At 37.8% G+C, this 18666-nt stretch overlaps 1 protein-coding gene across 2 annotated transcripts in view; it reads left to right on the top strand.

Annotated features, from left to right (window-relative positions):
* LOC150086866 (solute carrier family 41 member 1-like) overlaps positions 1–18666 on the top strand; it is a 202263-nt gene that overhangs the window by 76575 nt on the left and 107022 nt on the right. For both annotated transcript variants that reach the window (XM_090372784.1, XM_090372783.1), the window contains exon 3: positions 6702–7206. In XM_090372784.1, the coding sequence (XP_090228910.1) occupies positions 6781–7206 (426 nt within the window). In that variant the 5' untranslated portion in view covers positions 6702–6780. The remainder of the gene's footprint in view (positions 1–6701; positions 7207–18666) is intronic.

Genomic DNA, 18666 nt, shown 5'->3' with positions numbered 1-18666 from the left:
TGCCACAGACCGTCCGTACTTCACCGAAATTGGGTCCAGTGTCACCCGAATATCAGTTCCATCAGCGTTTTAGACTCCCAGGTAGCAAGTACAGCTTGTCTGGCATATCTGAGAGAAAGGTCTGTGACAACCTCAAGGACCCAAATATACCCAGATCCTTGACATAACATGACAAGGTGTGGTGTGGGCACCACACCTTGACCCTGCCTACATTGGTTCACACCTGAGTGGTCACCCAACAGTGTCCTTGTGCATGGAGGTTATACCCAGGATTACTAACAATCCCACCGTTGTGAAGGTTCAAGCAGAGGATTTGTCTGTCACAGACCGTCTGGACTTTGCCAAAATTGGGTCCGCTTGACTTGAATGTCACCCCAATATCAGTTCCATCAGTGTTTTAGACTCCCAGATAGCAAGTACAGCTTGTCTGGCATACCTGAGAGAGAATGTCTGTGACAACCTCGAGGACTACTGCTTTCTTAATGATGTGGAGAAGGAATTTGTTGTTTAAGGTCAGGTTTGGATGGCTCATAGGATGTAAGACTTAAGTAATCTTATTTTTATTGGCTGTGGGTGGCATGAATTGTAGTTTTATATAAGCACTATATCTGTTGGTTTCTGTGATAGCCAGCAATGGGATGTCATTATTCTCTGCATCCATCTTAACCCCTGCATTTTGGGTTAAGTGGTGGCCTTTAAAATGTAGCAAAAACAGTGGCGGTGTCACCTGATGGGCGTCGAACTGTCTTTTTTAATTTTTGAATTTTTTTTTAATTGTTCTTAAACAATGCCTATATTTTATATTTTCTTTTCTTTTTTTTTTTTTTTTTTTATGTGAACCCCAAACACGAGAAGTATTAGAACCTATAGTACTTAGTACCGTGCTTGGGTTGGAGGTTGAGAAGACGAAAGATGATATTTGTTGACATTGCACTTGAACTTCTGTAGATTGTAATTTTCAGGAAATACGTATGAAGGAAGGTTGTTCCAGAAAACAGCAGTTGAATGAATAAATGAGGAAGATGAAAAGTTGGTTCTGTGGGTTTGAAGTTGGACAGTAAATGGATGTTGGCTGGTGGCGGCACGTGTTCTGACTGTTTTGAAGGAGAGAGCGGGAATTATGGAAGCTAATTCAGAAGAACAGTGCCCATGGAAATATCTGTAGAAGAGGCATGCATCAGAAACAGTGAGTCTATGAGAAAGCGAGTGGAGAGACTCTGTTAGAGATGAATCATTAATTAACCTAACTGCCCTCTTCTGAATGGAATCAAGAAGCCTGAGAGAGGTTTTGGGGGCACCACCCCAGATGTGGGAACAGATTCCAGTACTTACTGCATGTTCTTTTAAGTTTTAATTAAAAATTTTAAAACGTGTGTGTTTTTGACATCTTATTTTCAAAAAAATAAATAATTCAGCAAAAAAATTGCAAAAAAAAAAAAAGTTTTCAACATAAAATAGAAATATCAGTCTTATTTTATTTCATTTTCTAATTTAAAAGACCATTAAGTGTAAGAAATTTCCAATCTTCAAATTTCAATCTTCCTTAATGTGTATTTCCTGAAAACTGCTATCTAAAGAAATTAAGTCTAGTGTCAGTTAGTATCTCCGTTCATCTTCTCAACCTTCAACCCATGAATGGTACTTGTGCTTGGGGTTTTCATAATAAAAAAAAAAAAGAGGAAAAAAGCATATGGAGAGAATCTTGGATTTTCTGTTACCATCTTTACTCTGTGAAAACAACTCTTTCAAAAACAACCAGGGTAAGGTAGATGTTTATTGAAGTAGTTAGAGAAGATAAAGTAACCTGAAACTTTAGACAAATAGCATCAGCACTTGTCCTGTATCATGGTACAGGATAAGCAAAGATGGTGGCATATTAGCATTAGTAGGGGCATATGAGGCAAGAAAGCAAGCTTATATAGCATCAGGCGAAAGGGAAATAAAACCTTCCTGTTTCACCCATCCATCCACTCCAAAGGTTTGTCTAGCTCAGCGTTGAATTTACTTAAGCTGTCAACTTCCACAAAGACAGATGGAAGTGTTCTAGTAATCAACCACCCGCTGGCTAAAGGCAAATTTCTGCACATCTATTCTACAACTGTCTTTCCTCAATTTGAATTTATGCACCTTCAGGTGGAGAATCTGAGCAAGAGGAAGAATCCCATATGCATTAAGCTTGCTCAAACCATTCAATGCTGTATACATCTCAATCAGATCACCTTGCAGGTGCCTCTCCAGACTGCAATTTTCAGAATTTAAGCCTTTCTTGGTAAGAGCAACCCTTTGTTCCACTCACTAATCTTGTTTCCCTTTTCTGTACTTCTTCCAAAAGCTATACATTTCCTAAAATGAGGCCTCCAGACCTGTATGCAGTACTCAAGGTGTGGCTTGAGCACTGCCTTATACAAGGGAATAATCACCTTCTTATCCCTGCTAGCAAAATTTCTATATATCATTGACGAGACCCCATGAGCTACTCTTTATGCCTGTTTGCACTGCTCAGAAAACTTCATATCTGAGTGCACAATTACCCGAGGTAATTGTGCAGTCTGATATGAAGTTATTCTCCACCACCTCGAGTGTAGTACTGCACAGTTGGTATGTTAGTTTATGGTTACAGCTATCCTCATGTAGCACTTTGCATTTGTTAATGTTAAACTATAGTTGCCACCTCACAGCCCATCTGCTCAACTTTTCCAGATCTTGTTGCAGTAGCATACTGTCATTAACAACCCTACCAACCTTCGTATTGTGTGCAAACTTGGACAATAAGCCTGATATACCTTCATCAATATCATTGATGAATACAGAAAACAACAATGGGCCCGACACCGAACTCTGGGGACTCCACTAATAACATTAGTCCACATAGAGCAGTGTCCATTTCTTACCACTCTGTCATTTCCCAGTGAACCATCCCTTTATCCATTGTAGCAACCTGTCTTTTATTGTTAATGGGTTCACATTATGATATTTTCTCGATACCTCCATTTATTCCTACGGGATGCAAAATACTTTTCCACGATTTGTTTAAGTTTGCACTGTCCTGCAAAAGCTTACATAAAGTTGAATTTCCTTTAGTCAGATTATTACGTAAGCCGGGGAGTGCCTACACACGCACACACGCACACAGTGAATTGGATCTATTATTCTCAGAAAATTGAGTATGGGTGCCATTATTGAAAAAAAAGGTAGAAAACCACTGCCATACGTGTTTATTACTCTTAATGAGCTCCATTTATTCTCTAAGAAGTATTTAAATGTTCCTTGCTAGACAACATTTTGCCTACTTCCTTGGCTGTAGTTTTTAACAGGAAAAGTTCTCGGACTGATTCTTTGAGGGAATTATGACAGGAGAAAGCTACCTGGGACTGCTAAAAGACAGTTTTCAGAATTATTATTTCATTTATTTATTTATTATTATTTTTTTTAAATGTGGGGTGTACCAGCTCAGTGCAAAAATTGTCCACAAATTCTTAGAAGAAAAGTTCCTTGTTGGTTTGGATGGGTTCCATTGAATGGCCACTGTGCTCCTCGGATTTAGCACTCTCTGATTATGTTTTGTGAGGATTCTTAAAAGGACAGTATATTTAGTAATACAAGGTGCGACTAAAATAAAATGAGAATTGTTGTTTACCAGTGCCTTACTACTGCATACTTCAGCATTCATATAGTGCTGTAGCTTTTTTTCCCCTGTACAGATCAGTTTTTGTTTTGTTGCAATCGGTTAAATTTTGATTGAACTGTGCTTCTTTAAGTGAATTAATCTTTTTGCCCTTTGGCAGAAAAATGAGTTATCATAATTTAGAGCAAAGAATTGTTATTAAAATTTTATTGAAACTTTTGTAAACACTGTGCAGAAACTTTGGAAATATTACGGAAAGTGTATGCGATGAAAACGGAGTCAGCCACGTGTGTGTGAATGGCACAAATGGTTCAGAAAGGGACGGGAAGGTGTCAGTAATGACAAGAAGACAGAAAGACCAACTTTAATAGCAGATGAAGTTGAAAAAATTTGAGAGATTGTTGAATGCTCATCCAAGACAGATGGAAGAGCATTTGACTAATTGCAGAACAGTTCACGTGCCAAGAGTTTGCAGTGAAAAGTTGGAAAAAATTAGTGAAACTCCCAACTTTTGGGATTCAGTGATAACACAAGATGAGTCTTTCAGTATGATCCACAAACCAAGCAGTGACAGACTCCCTTTTCTCCCCATTTAAAGAAAGCAAGACATCTCGATCAAAGATCAAGTCCATGCTTGTTGGTTTCTTTGATTGTTGTGGTGTTGTTCATCATGAATTTTCTCTGTGAAATCACTGTTAATCAAACACTCTACATTAAGATTTTAGGAAGCCATCTTGAAAAAATTCGGAAGGCATGGCCAAATTTATGGGTTGACAAATGGTTCTTGCATCATAACAATATGCTGTCATTCCTCTGTTGCAGTGAGAGTTTTAATGAAAAGCAAGGTCACAACATTGGAGCACCTGCCTTATTGGTCAGATCTGGCACCGTGTGTGTGACTTTTTTTCTGTTCCTGGAAATTAAAGTCCACCTCAAATGAAAACGATGTGAGGACTTGTTAGACTTTCAGAACACCGTGCAGCAATTAAAGGCATTATCTTCCAAGGACAGGACCAAAATTGGTGGCCATATAAATTGGTTGTTTTAATTTTTTTTTTTTTTTTTGTTCTTCTGTGTATTTATGTTTGTGTATGCCCTTCCTATTGTGCTGGCATTAATTAAAATATATATTTAATATAGTGTTGTTATTTGTAGTCACCTTATACAAAGGTGATACATTTTACTGTATGTATCACCTTTGTATAAGGAAAATGGAGAGAAACTTTCCTTTTGAGAAAGAAACAAGTTGATTAGGCAAAACTATAATTTAGAAATCACAAAAGAACATGTATTTCACATGAATGCATTATAATCTTAAAATTGGATTGTCATGTATATCCATTAGGTATATATATAATGTGATGTAAAAGTTAAGCAAAAGAAATAAATATGAATATGAAGCTATCGTTAGAGGCAGCAAATGCACATCCTCCACATGAAGCCTAATTATATCTGATAATTAAAATAAATATGATATTTAAAATAAAAATTTATTTAAAATATTTAAATATTTATTTAAAATATTTAAAATAAAAATTAAAATAAAAAACATCAGCCAGTAGTATGGCAAAAATGCAGAGCGAAACGAAACGCATAATAATATAAAATAAACAGAGAAGGGAAAGTAGAGATAATAAGACAAAAAGTAGTCTATAATCCCCTGTATAATTTAGTCATTAAACCCAATTAATAAAAACGATGTCAATTTAAAATAATGCCAATTATATATAATTTAGCGGTACCCCCCTTGAAGGTACCAGTTCCAAAAGACGTGAAATATCACCAAAAAGGGGTTAAAGAAACTACAAAAACTAAAATATCAAAATGGACTGACCATTATGCCCCATATCGACAGAGGACCACGAGGCCAATAATGGTCATGGAATCGCTGCATTTCAATCGTCATACAAATCATCACAAAGGTGGAAATATCGAAGAACCAAACCACCCTCCCATTCTCCGATAGATCAACCAATGCAGAGGATTGGTTGATCTATCCCAGTCCCAAAAGACGTGATATTTCACGTCTTTTGGAACTGGTACCTTCAAGGGGGGGGGGTACCGCTAAATTATATATAATTGGCATTATTTTAAATTTACATTGTTTTTATTAATTGGGTTTAATGACTAAATTATACAGGGGATTATTGACTACTTTTTGTCCTATTATCTGTACTTTCCCTTCTCTGTTTGTTTATTTTATATTATTACGCGTTTCGTTTCACTCTGCATTTTTGCTGTACTACTGGCTGATGTTTATTTTAAATATCATATTTATTTTAATTATCAGATATATGTATACCTAATGGAGGGTTCACCTGTTGCATGAGGATGGGTTCCCACCCTCTTTCTATCTCTCTCTCTTTCTGCTATTTTATACTCAAGTTCTATTTGTTTTAAGAGAGTAACTTGTAGTGCTTTCCTAGGTAAATTTTTGCCATAGTTTCTTAAATTTGAAAAATCTATTGAAAGGAGAAAAATCATCTTTAAAATAATGATTTCTTGTATGATTTTTATGTGGCTACCAGCAGACTGTGACTACTCATGAAGTGAATCAGAATTTTGTAATAAATAAAAAAAAAAAAAAAAAAAAAAAATCATTCAGCTTCAGTATCTAATGGGAACTTACAAATTTCTTTTGGATTTACGTTTTGACATATAGGACTTAAGATAACTGGGCTTCAGGCACATTCTTTGCAATTTTTAAATATGTGGATACTCAAGCAGTTGCGATTAAGAATTCTGAAATATTTACTATTTTTTCCAAATTGTTAACTTGTGTTTAATTGTAAATCACTAGCAATTTTGCCACACACCTACATTTAAATTGAAATAGATGGATTAACATCAGCTACCATGGTAATTGTCCATGCTTATTAATTTTTCTTGTTATTATTAGATTGATAGTTTTACCTGTATTATGTGTCATGGTAGTGCTGTTAAAAATATTTACTTTACATAAAGTATTGTAGCTACCCTCAGAGAGCAGGTATTTTCATTTTTTCCTTGTGTAAATTGTTACAAGAATTATGTTCTGCTTGAGACTATTTTAAAAGTTTGTTTTTTTCTTTTATAGGTTGGATATGTAAAGAATTGTAAAGTTTCTTTTTTTTAGAGGTAGTTCTGTGCATTGTCATTTCAAATCTCTTTATAAAATGGTAACACATGCCATGAAGGAAAACGAACTATCTACATCAGCTCTCCCTGGTGGAGACAGTGAGCAGTCTGAACTGTTGGCACTAACTGTCAATGGCCCAGAAGATATGTGCCTGAATAGTCCTGAAACTGATACAGTATCAAATGGCACAATTCCAGGAAAGGCAGCTAATGGAACATTTCTTACAGGTGCTGTAAATGAAGTTTATGAGGACAGTATTAAAGAGGATACAACAGAACTATCTGAGAAAGACCATAGTGATATTGTGCTAACCCTAGATGAAGACAGGGTTGATGAGCTTGATGAAAAAGAAGATTCATATTCTGACGAATCTCTAAAAACCATAGCTTTTCAAGTGTTCATTCCATTTCTCATTGCTGGATTTGGAACGGTTGCTGCTGGTGTGGTCCTTGATACTGTTCAGGTATGATCAATATTAATTACAGTTGCCTCTTATTGAATGTATTGATTGTAATTTGTGAAATTTTAAGCACTCTTTATAAATGTGGTTAGGTGTTATTTTTAAATTTAAGGTGGGTAACGTGTACTTTTGGGAAATGAATTCTAGGATACACCATACAGGTGAATTCTCATAGATTTATTATACTGTTTTTTAGTATGGTTTACTTTTCTGTTTAGGTTTTGTGCTGTAGTCCAGTGTTTCCCAAACTTTCTTGCTTGCCGAACCCTTTTGGTTTCGAAAAATGACCACTGATCCTCACATCTTTGCTCACTTAAATATAGTGTGTCCGGATGATAGGTATCCAAAATTAAAAATTTATATCTCAGAACTAATTTATTATATGTTTACCATCTACCTTTTTCAGACTGACAAAAAAATAACTAAATAAACTGTCATTATTTGAATACTCAAATATACATTCGCTCATACTTCATTGGCTACTAGTGTGAAAAATGGTATTGTTTCTTCATCTTACAAGGTTGGGAGTTTTGTAGACAACCAAATTCTCATGGCTGGTGCAACATAGTCTGTAACAATATGTAGATTTTGTTGCTGCATACCTTGAAAATCCAGCTTTGCACAGATAAGTTGTAGGAAACAGAAGCTTGAGCAATGCAAATTTAGACACTTGTTGATTTTCTTGAAGAAAACTGCACCAGAATTTGACCAGAGTAAGCACACTGAATTTCTGTTTTAAGCTAGTATCAGATGTAATACTTATCAAACACTTGTAATTTTGCACAGACATGCCATCCAGTTTAGCATTAGCATAGGCATATGATGCAAGAAAGCAAGCTTATGCAGCATCAGCCAGGAAAAAAAAAAAAAAAAAAAACTTCCACTTCACCCTTCCTGTTCGTTCAAAATACCTGTCCAGCTGAGCCTTAAATTTATTTAGGCTATCAACTTCCACGACAAGGGATGGAAGTCTGTTCCACCAACCAACCACCCGCTGGCTAAAGGCAAATTTCCGCACGTCTATCCTACATCTGTCTTTCCTCAATTTGAATTTATGCCCTCTCAGGTGATTTTTCTGAGCTAGAGGAAGAATCCCATCAGCATTGAGCATGCTTAAACCATTCAAGGTTTATACACCTCTATCAGATCACCTCGCTGGTGCCTAGTCTCCAGACACTGTAATTTGCAAAACTTAAGCCTTTCTTCGTAAGAGCACCCCTTTGTTCCATTCACTAATCTTGTTGCCCTTTTCTGTACTCGTTCCAGCAGCTCTACATCCTTCTTGAAATGAGGCCTCCAGACCTGTATACAGTACTCTAGGTGTGGCCTGACCGTTACTTTATACAATGGAATAATCACCTCCTTATCCCTGCTGGAAAAATTCCTGTATATCATTGACAATACTCCATGAGCTACTCTTGCAGCCCGTCTGCACTGCTCAGAGAACTTCATATCTGCCTGCACAACCACCCCCAGTTCCCTTTCATTCTCTACCACTGTCAGTGTAGTACCACAGAGTTTATACGTTGCTCTGGGGTTGCTGTTTCCCATGTGTAGTACTTTACATTTGTCAATGTTAAACTTCATTTGCCACCTCAGTCCATCTACTCAACCTTTCCAGATCCTGTTGCAGCAGCATAGTGTCAGTAGTGTCCTTGACAACCCTGCCAACCTTTGTATCGTCTGCAAACTTGGACATTAAGCTTGATATACCATCATCAATATCATTTATAAATACAGAAAACAATAATGGACCCAACACTGAGCCCTGAGGGACTCCACTAATAACATTAGTCCACGATGAGCAGTGTCCATTGATTACCACTCTGTCTTCTCCCCCTCAACCACCCCTTTATCCATAGCAGCAATTTGCCTCCAGTGTCACACTGCTCCAATTTGTGTAGCAGTCTTCCATGTGCAACAGTATCAAAAGCCTTTCTAAGATCCAAGTATATAATATCAAAGTTATTCCCTGCATCCAGTTCTTTTGTGACTGCATCATAGTATCCAATCAAATTGGTCAGGCAAGACTTCCCCTTAACAAAACCATGCTGTGTCTGAGCTATAACTGAAGTCTTGTCTAAATGATCCTGCAGTGCTTCTTTAACCAGTGCCTCCATTAATTTTCCTGGAACAGAAGTTAAGCTCACAAGTCTATAATTACTTGTGTCAGCCTTTGATCCTCCTTTGTGAATGGGGTCACATTTGCACATTTCCAGTCTATGGGTACCTCCCCTGAGTCCAAGGAAGCTCTCATAATTATGGCTAAGGGTTTGCTTACTTCCTTTGCTGCCTCCTTTAATATAACTGGATAGATCCCATCCACCCCGGGTGCCTTTCTTGTGTTTATCTTCAACAGTTTCTCCTCCACTTTACTCCCAGTTATTTCAAGATTCTGTAGCTTACTGCTAGAGTTGAATACACCTCCTGGCATTCCCCTCGCTGAATAACTCATGTGTGAATGTCGATGCAAAATATTCATTTAGTTTGTTAGCTACCTGAGCAGGATCATCAACAGTTGACCCATCAATATCAAGTGGACCAATCTGATTCATCCCCTTCTTTCTAGAGTTTACATAAGTAAAGAACTCTTTGCTGTTTTTCTTTGCATCCCTTGCCAAGGATTTCTCGTAATCTGCCTTCGCCTGCCTAACCTCCTTTGTAACTTGGTTGCATATCAACTTGTATCTATCATAGGCTTCTGTGTCATGTGTTAATTTGTAAGTATCCCATGCATTTTTCTTCTCTGCCACATGTCTCATTAGTTCATCTGACAACCTTTAGGCCTAAACCTTGAACAATATTTCTTAGTTGGTATGTAAAGCCTTGTAGCTTCCAAGATAAGTTCTTTGAATGCTTCCCATTTTGAATTTGCTGTTGGTAACATCATCAGTTGGTCCCACTGTATAGAATTTAAATACTGTCTCAGTCCATCGTAGTCGCCTTTACGGAAGCAATAACCCTTCCCTTTACCCCTAATGGTAGTTACCTCTTTGAGTAAATCCCACTTCAGCACACTGTGATCACTGCCACCTAGTGGTTCATTTATCTGCAGATTCTTAATGCATGAAGAATCACTGCTGATAATGAAATCAAGAGTATTACTCCCTCTAGTTGCCTCCCGAACATGCTGATGTAGAAAACAATCATCCAATAAATCCACAAAAGCCCTGCTAGTGTGTGAGTAACCAGCCCCCAAATTCTAGTCAATATCTGGGAAATTAAAATCTCCCATTATAAGACTCTCTGATTTACTGGCCCACTCTATTTCCCTGTACAGTTCTTTATTATACTCATCAGAGTCATTAGGCCTATAGCACAATCCTACTCTCAATTTTGATCTCCCAATGTTTATGTCACACCAAACTGACTCAACACTGCACTGTCCAGCGATGTCGACTGGCTTCACTTTCTTGGTTTTTATGTGTTTCTTAACTAATAGCATAACCCCTCCCCCCTTCCTATCCTGTCTATCCTTTCTGTAGACGTTGTACTCCCCAAATTGCAGTTCTGCATCCCTTATATCTGTGTGACACCACGTCTCTGATATCCCAACAATATCTGCCTTTGATGTTTTGAGCAATACCTCAATTCATCAAATTTATTTACTAAGCTCCTAGCATTGGTGTACACGCAAGTATACATACACCTGTTTCTATTCTTAGCTACCCTAACACAACCCATGTGTTTACTTGTACCGCAATGGCTCCCAGCAGTCTCTGAAATACCATGCATCTTGTTTTTCAGGCTTCTGCTCATTCTAATAGAAGCAGTGCAAGAATCTCTTTCACCTCTGCCAGTGGCTACTGTCAATCTATTGGTCTTTGTCTCCCCCCAAGCTAGCAGTTTTCCGACCCACCTAACATTGCTTCGATAGCATCAGCAAATATTCTTGCACCCTTTCTATTTAAGTGTATCCCATCCCTGTAGAAGCAATCTCTCCTGTTAACAAGTACAGTCCAGGCTGAAAAAAATTCTACCCCTTGAGCCTTGCACAATCTTTCCAGGGCCGAATTGATCGACAAGGCTCTCATCATATACTCCCTCCTATCGTGTCTGGGCAGAATTGCAGACACTTTCAAATTCAACCCTAATTCTCGGCTTTTGTTTCTCTAAAACACAATGGATTTCAACCCAGGTAGTGTCATCGGTAGAAGATGGGAAGAATTTCTGAAATGCCTGTTTCAAACCACCTAATGTTGGACGATGCTACCATAAATAGTCTCTTCCAGGCTAAATAATGTTTCTATCAAAAAGTCATTTAGAGTTGGAAAGCATCCATACTTTTTTTTTTTTTTTTTCTATATGCCTTTTCCAAAATTCAAGTTTATGTTGAAATGATGCAGTTATGTCTTTTTAACGTAATTTTTTCCTTGATATGAGAGATTTAGTTCATTAATCCTTGTAAGAATGTCTGCATACCAATTTCTGCAGCCAAGATGTATTTACCAAACAGTGAGAAAGATAAAATGGGTGATCAATGAAAAAAGAAATTTCCAAACAAAGTTCAAAAACTCTAACAAGAACTTTCCCCTAGAAAGCCACATTGTTTCTGTATGATGCAGCAGTGATGTATGTTCACTGCCCATTTCTTTGCAAAGTAACTTAAACACTCTCCTATTAAGTGGCTTACATTTAATGTGGTTCACTATCTTTACATCATTATTCAACACAGTTTTTAGGTCTCTTTCCATTGTTTAGGTGACAAGTGCTTGTTGATGGAGCATACAATGTGGCTACTCAAACAAGACAGTGCCAACTCTTTGATACGTGCCATCACCCCTGCCACATTTCCCATCACTGCTGTGCCCTCAGCAGTGCACACATCAACACACTTCTTCCAACTGATTTCATGTTGTATCATTTAACTATTTATTACATTAAACATTTCTTCTCCAGTTGCATGACCTTCAAGAGATTTACAGGACAGTATATCTTCCTCGATTTTGTTCTGGAAAAGGTAATGTTCAAATTCAAGTAATATTGCTAGCCCAGACATGTCTGTTGATTTGTCAAGTTGCAATGAAAAAGCAAAGCTGGATTTAAGTCACGACATCAGTTGTTTTTTTTATATCTGCTGACAGATCTTGAATGAAACATTTTAACACTTTATTATTAGATAACTGAACTGTTTCAAGTTTCTTTTTTGACTGTTCACGAAGTACAAAAGTTGCCATACATGGCTTAATTAGAGTTTCTGCAATTGTATGGGCTTTTCTTGCAAGTGCAATACGCTAACTTATTCTTTAGAAGGCTTTGACAGTTTGTTAATGCCTCGAGCTTACTCTTGAAAAAATTATCTTTGTCCTTATGTTCAGGGTGATTAGTATCACAATGTCTACAAAATTTGGCAGATAACATAGAACTGTTTGATAACTGTTGTTCGGAGTCATCATGGAGCAAGTAAATACATGGGCTGTGTCGGGGTAACTAAGAGTAAGAATAAGTGCATGTATACTTGCATATACACTAATGCTAGAAGTATAAATAAATTTGAATTTGAGGTGCTGGTCAAGACAAAGTCAGATACGAGGGGGTATCAAAAAGTTCGTACCCTTACCCAGAAATAATAGCCCTAAAAAGGTGAAACTTCACAGGAACTTTAATCCTTTTCTATGTACTCTCCATGTATAGTAACACATTTCTCTCATCTATGGATCAGTTGTTTAATGCCTTGATCATAGAAATCTAACTTTTTGCCCGAAACCACAATTCCACTTCATTGATGACTTCTTGAGATGAATTAAAGTGGCATCCACACAATGGTTGTTTCATTTCATGAAACAAGAAGTCTGGTGGTGCTGCTAAGTCAGGAGAATAGGGTGGGGTGGGTGCTGCAGTAATTCGGAGCAGCACTGGGCAACAAAGTTGGTGGTGTCAATGGCCATATGAGCCAGTGCATTTCCTGACAGAAGACGAACACCTTTGATTAACATTCCATGCCTTTTCACCTTCAAAGCATTGCGTAACTTTTTCAAAAAGATTATCTGTAGTATTTTCTGGTAAGTGGGAACTACGAGGTAGGTAATCTGTCAGGATAACCCAAAACAAGGACAACGTCACCTTCTTTGTAGATGGAGTGATCTTTGCCTATTTGGGAGGTGGAGAGGAAGGAGGTGTGCTTCCACTGCTTTGACATGTCTTTAGTCTCTAGATCATACTGGTACACCCAGCATTCGTGTCAACAACCGATCAAAAAAGTTCTCAACACTTACATTACACAAATCCAACAGTTGGCGAGGACATTGCTTCTGCAAAGGCACTAGTAATTGTGGAGCCCATCTTGCAGCATCCAGATGGTCTATGTAAAATGCTGTGGGCAGACCCATAATGAATTCCCACTGCATTTGTAATGAAATGAATTGTCACACATCTGTCACTCGGCACCAGCTGCTCAACCTTTTCAATCATATCATTGTCTGTGGATATTGATGGCCTTCCTTCTCCTGACTTCTCAAAGACACTTGTATAACTGCACTGCAACTCCCATTTCCACTTTTTTATAGTGTCATAGACGGCCTCAGTAGCCGAGTGGTCGGGAGTGCAGTAGCACAGTCTTTGAGTAGACTGGGGTTCAAACCCCTGACTTCTAAATATGGTTGGTCTGCCCACACACAGCTTTGATTTCTTTGTCAATTTCCTGAGCTTTCTTGCCCTGCAAATGTAGGAACTTGATCAACGCTTGATACTCCACTTTGTCAACTATAGCGTCCTTCCTCAGATTCCGGGCTCCACCTCTGGTGTGCAATCGCCTAAGGGAATGAAATTTCACGTGTTAGTTATTGAATATGTAGGCGACTTATATTAAAAACTCCATCTTTCTACTGATGTTTTATCTAGGTCAGGGTACGAACCTTTTGATACCCCCTCATATTGTTGGGATATCAGAGACGTGGCGCCTCCGTAGCCAGGTGAGAAGGAGCAGTAGTGCGTAGCACATGCTTCTCGATTAGACCGGGGTTTGAGCCAGTCACCACCAAATGCAGAGGATGCGGAAAGGTCAGGGAATGACCACAGCATATCCCAGAGCAATATGGCCTTAGTTGCTAATGCTCATAACAACATATCAGAGACTTGGTGTAACACAGATATATGAAATGCAGAATTGGAATTTTGGGGCGAACAAAGTGTATAGAAAGGATAGACAGGATAGAAAGTGATGAGAGGCCATGCTGTTAGTTAAGAAACACAAACTAAGGATATGCATCCAGTTGACATGGATGGATGGACAGTGCAGTGTTGAGTCAGTTTGGTGTGACATACTGTGAAAGCAAAATTGAGAGTATGAGTATGTTATAGGCCTAGTGGCTCTGATTAGTACAACGAACAACTACAGAGAAATAGTGGGTCAGTAAATCAGATTGTCTTATAATGGGTGATTTTAACTTCCCGGATATAGACTGGAACTTGTAGGTTGGTCACTTACACGTTAACAAGACTTTTGTGGATTTATTGGATGATTGTTTTTTGCAGCAGCATGTTTGAGAGGCAACTAAAGAAAGTAATATTCTTGATCTGATTATCAGCAGTGATTATTCATGGATTAAGAATCTGCAGATAAAGGAACCACTAGATGGCAGTGATCACAGTGTACTGATGTGAGATTTACACAAAGATGTAACTACCACCAGGGGTAAAGGTAAGGGTTTTTGCTTTTGTAAAGGAGATTGTGGTGGTTTCAGACAGATTTTAAATTCTTTACAGTATAATCAAGTGATGATGTTGCCAACAGCAAGTTCTAAATGGGAGGCATTCAAGGAATTAATCTTGGAATCTATTACACTTTTCATACCATTTAAAAATACTGTTCAAAGTTTAGGCCTAAATGGATGTTAGATGAACTAATGACTCTTGGTAGAGAAGAAAAATGCATGGGATGCATAAAAATTATCAGGAGACAGATGCCTATGGTAGATATAAGATAGTCTGTAATCAAGTCACAAAGGAGGTTAGGCAAGCAAAGGCAGATTACGAGAAATTTTTGGCAAAGGATGCAAAGAAAACCAGTAAAGACTTGTTTACTTATGTAAACACTAGAAGGAAGGGAATGAATTAGATTGGTCCACTTAATATCAACGGTTCAGTTGTTGATGATCCTGCTGAGGTAGATGACAAAATGAATGAGTATTTTGCATCTACATTCACTGATGATCAGTTATTAAGGGAGGAGAATGCCAGAAGTTTATCAAACTGTAATAGGGAGCTAAAGGATTTTGTAATAAATGAGAGCAAAGTGGAGAAATTGTTTAAATGGAGAATTGTTGGCGGATGAGATCTATACAGTTTATATTAAGGGAGGCAGCAGAGGAAGTAAGCAGGCCCTTAGCCATTATTATGAGGGCACCCTTGAACTCAGGGGAAGTAACCCACGGACTCGAGATGTGCAAATGTAATCCCAGTTCACAAAAGGGAATCGAAAGATGACACGAGTAATTACAGACCTGGTAGTTTAACTTCGCTTCCAGGGTAAATGATGGAGTGACTGCTTAAAGAAGCACTGCAGGATCATCTAGACAAGACTGCAGTTATAGTTCAGACACAGCATTGGTTTGTTAAGGAGAAGTCTAGGCTGACCAATTTGATTGGATACTATGATGTGGTCGCAAAGGAGCTGGATGCAAAAAAAAAAAAAAAAATTCAGATATCATATCCTTGGATTTTAGTAAAGTTTTTGATACTGTTGCACATGGAAGACTACTGCACAAGTTCTAACAGTATTAACAAGATTAAGGGCAAGTTGCTGCTATGGATGAAGGGATGGTTGAGTGGGAAAAGACAAAGTGGTAGTAATCCACTCTCTGTGGACACTGCTCTTCGTGGAATAACGTTATTAGTGGTGTCCCCCAGGGGTCTGTGTTGTGCCCATTGTTATTTTCTGTATTTATCAATGATATTAATGAATGTATATCAGGCTTAATGTCCAAGTTTACAGATTATATGAAGGTTGGTAAGGTTGTTAATGACAGTAAGGACAGTACATTACTGCAACAGGATCTGGAAAAGTTGAGCAGATGGGCTGAGAGGTGGTAACTGAAGTTTAACATTGACAAATGAAAGTGCTGCATATGGGTAGCAGTAACTCCAGAGTAGCATATCATCAGTGCTGTACTACACTTAGGGTAGTGGAGAATGAAAAAGACTCGGGGGTAATTGTTCAGTCATATGCCAGATTGGGTCATGGGGTCTTGTCAATGATATATAGGAATTTTGCTAGCAGGAATAAGGAGGTGATTATCCCTTTGTATAAGGCAGTGGCCAAGAAAAACCTTGAGTACTGCATACAGGTCTGTAGGCCTCATTTTAGGAAAGATGTATAGCTTTTGGAACAAGTATAGAGAGGGGCAATGAAATTAGTGATTGGAATAAAAGGTTACTCTTACCAAGAAAGGGTTAAGTTCTGAAAATTGCAGTCTGGAGATGCATGTACAAGGTGATCTGATTGAGGTGTATAAGGCCTTGAATGGTTTGAGTAAGCTCAATGCTGATGGGATTCTTCCTGTTGCTCAGATTCCACACCCGAGGATGCATAAATTCAAATTGATAAAGACAGTTTCTACAAATTTCTGCACATCTATTCTACATAGATGTGCAGAAATTTGCCTTTAGCCAGTGGTTGGTTGATTGCTGGAATAAATTTCCATCTTTGTAGTGGTAGTTGACAGCTTAAATAAATTCAAGGCTGAACTAGACAAACTTTTGGGGTGAATGAATGGTTGAAATGGGAATTTTTTTTTTTTTTTTTGGCCAATGCTATATAAGCTTGATTTCTTGCATCATATGCCTCTACTAATGCTAGTATCACTTTGTTGTACAAGATGCATAGGGCATCAGGGGCAATTTCATCACCTCTATACAAATATCCCCAGAGACAAATATTAATCATTGTGCTTTCGTTTTTTTCTACTTTCTGCAGTTGTACTACCATTCCTGGATGGTGACATAAAACATTGAGATTCACTTTCACCATTGGTTACACTTGTACTTACTGTAGTATTACTTGACTGTTTACTTTAGCTACCTCTTTTTAACCTCTGATCCATGATAAATAAAAACAAATTGGCATTAATGTTACTGCTTTGAATTTATGCACCCTCAGGTTAGTAATCTCAGCAAGCGGAAGAATCCCATCAGAAATTAGCATGCTCAAGGCCTTATACACCTTGATCAGATCACCTTGCAGGTGCCTGGTCTCCAGCCACTGCAATTTGCGAACTTAAGCCTTTCTTGGTAAGAGGATCCCTTCGTTGCCCTTCTCTGTACATGCTCAAGCAACCACATCAAGCAACCAAATATGACCATTGCCTCATACAAAGGGATAATCACTTCCTTTTCCCTAATAGCAAAATTCCTCTATATATCATTGACAATACCCCATGGCAGCCTGTTTGCACTGCTCAGAAAACTTCATATCTGACTGCACATTTATCCCCAGGTCTTTTTCGTTCCCCACTACCCTGAGTGTAATACTGCACAGTTGGTATGTTACTCTAAGGTTACTGCTACTCTTATGCAGTACTTTGCATTTGTCAATGTTAAACTTCAGTTGCCACTTCTTGGCTCATCTGCCCAAATTTTCTAGATCCCCTTGCAGTAGCACATTGTCGTTACTGTCATTAACAACCCTGCCAACCTTTGTATCATCGTGGTACAGGGGGCTTCTTAACTAGATATTCTTACGGTCATGCAAAATAAACATATCAATTGAAGATTTCCATTTATTTTTAACAAAACATTATTCCTTTAATTTAAAAAAATAAGTAAAATTCCAAGTAGCCATTACAGAAATGCAACCACTGATACCCTGGAAAGTGTTTGTGGATCCTTTGGGATCTGCAGAGCACAGTTTGGGAACCACTGCTGTAGTCTATTCCTCTTTCCACCAGCCTATCTTCCCACTGGATAATGACACTGATACATAGGTATCCTCAGTGACATTGTAATGGGTTTGACTCTTTTTTTTTTTATATATTATACAGTATCTTAACCCTGAACAGTACGAAAACCTGGCCATAAACATACAGTATACATGATAAAGAACAGAGAACCATATGAATTCATCTGCACGAGTTTTATCTTAAAAGTTTTTTTTTTTTTTTTTTAATAGGTTGGACATGTAAAGAATTGCAAAGGCTCTTTTTGTATGTAGATCTTTGCATTGTTTGAAATCTCATCAGCTCTCCCTGGTGGAGACAGTGATCAGTCTGTAACAGCAGCTCTTATATAGTTGCTTGAAATATTTTTGATAATTCGATTTTAAATGAGTATTGTTAAAATGCACAATGTCTAATATAGTACAAGAAATTGATACTAATGCAAAAGAATTTTTTTTATTAAACACTTTTCGTTATAACCCTCCTCAGTACAGCAGTTTTTGCTTAAGTTAAATATATATATATACAGGCATACCTCGAATAACGAATAGGATGCGTCCCACGAAATTACTTCGTTTTCAGAGGTAAAAAT

This window comes from Mastigoproctus giganteus, chromosome 4 (genome assembly GCF_048544385.1).
Source record: "Mastigoproctus giganteus isolate SK-2022 chromosome 4, ASM4854438v1, whole genome shotgun sequence".
NCBI lineage: Eukaryota > Metazoa > Arthropoda > Arachnida > Uropygi > Thelyphonidae > Mastigoproctus > Mastigoproctus giganteus.
Note: the sequence above shows the minus strand (reverse complement) of the source record. Positions and strands in the feature narration are given on the sequence as shown.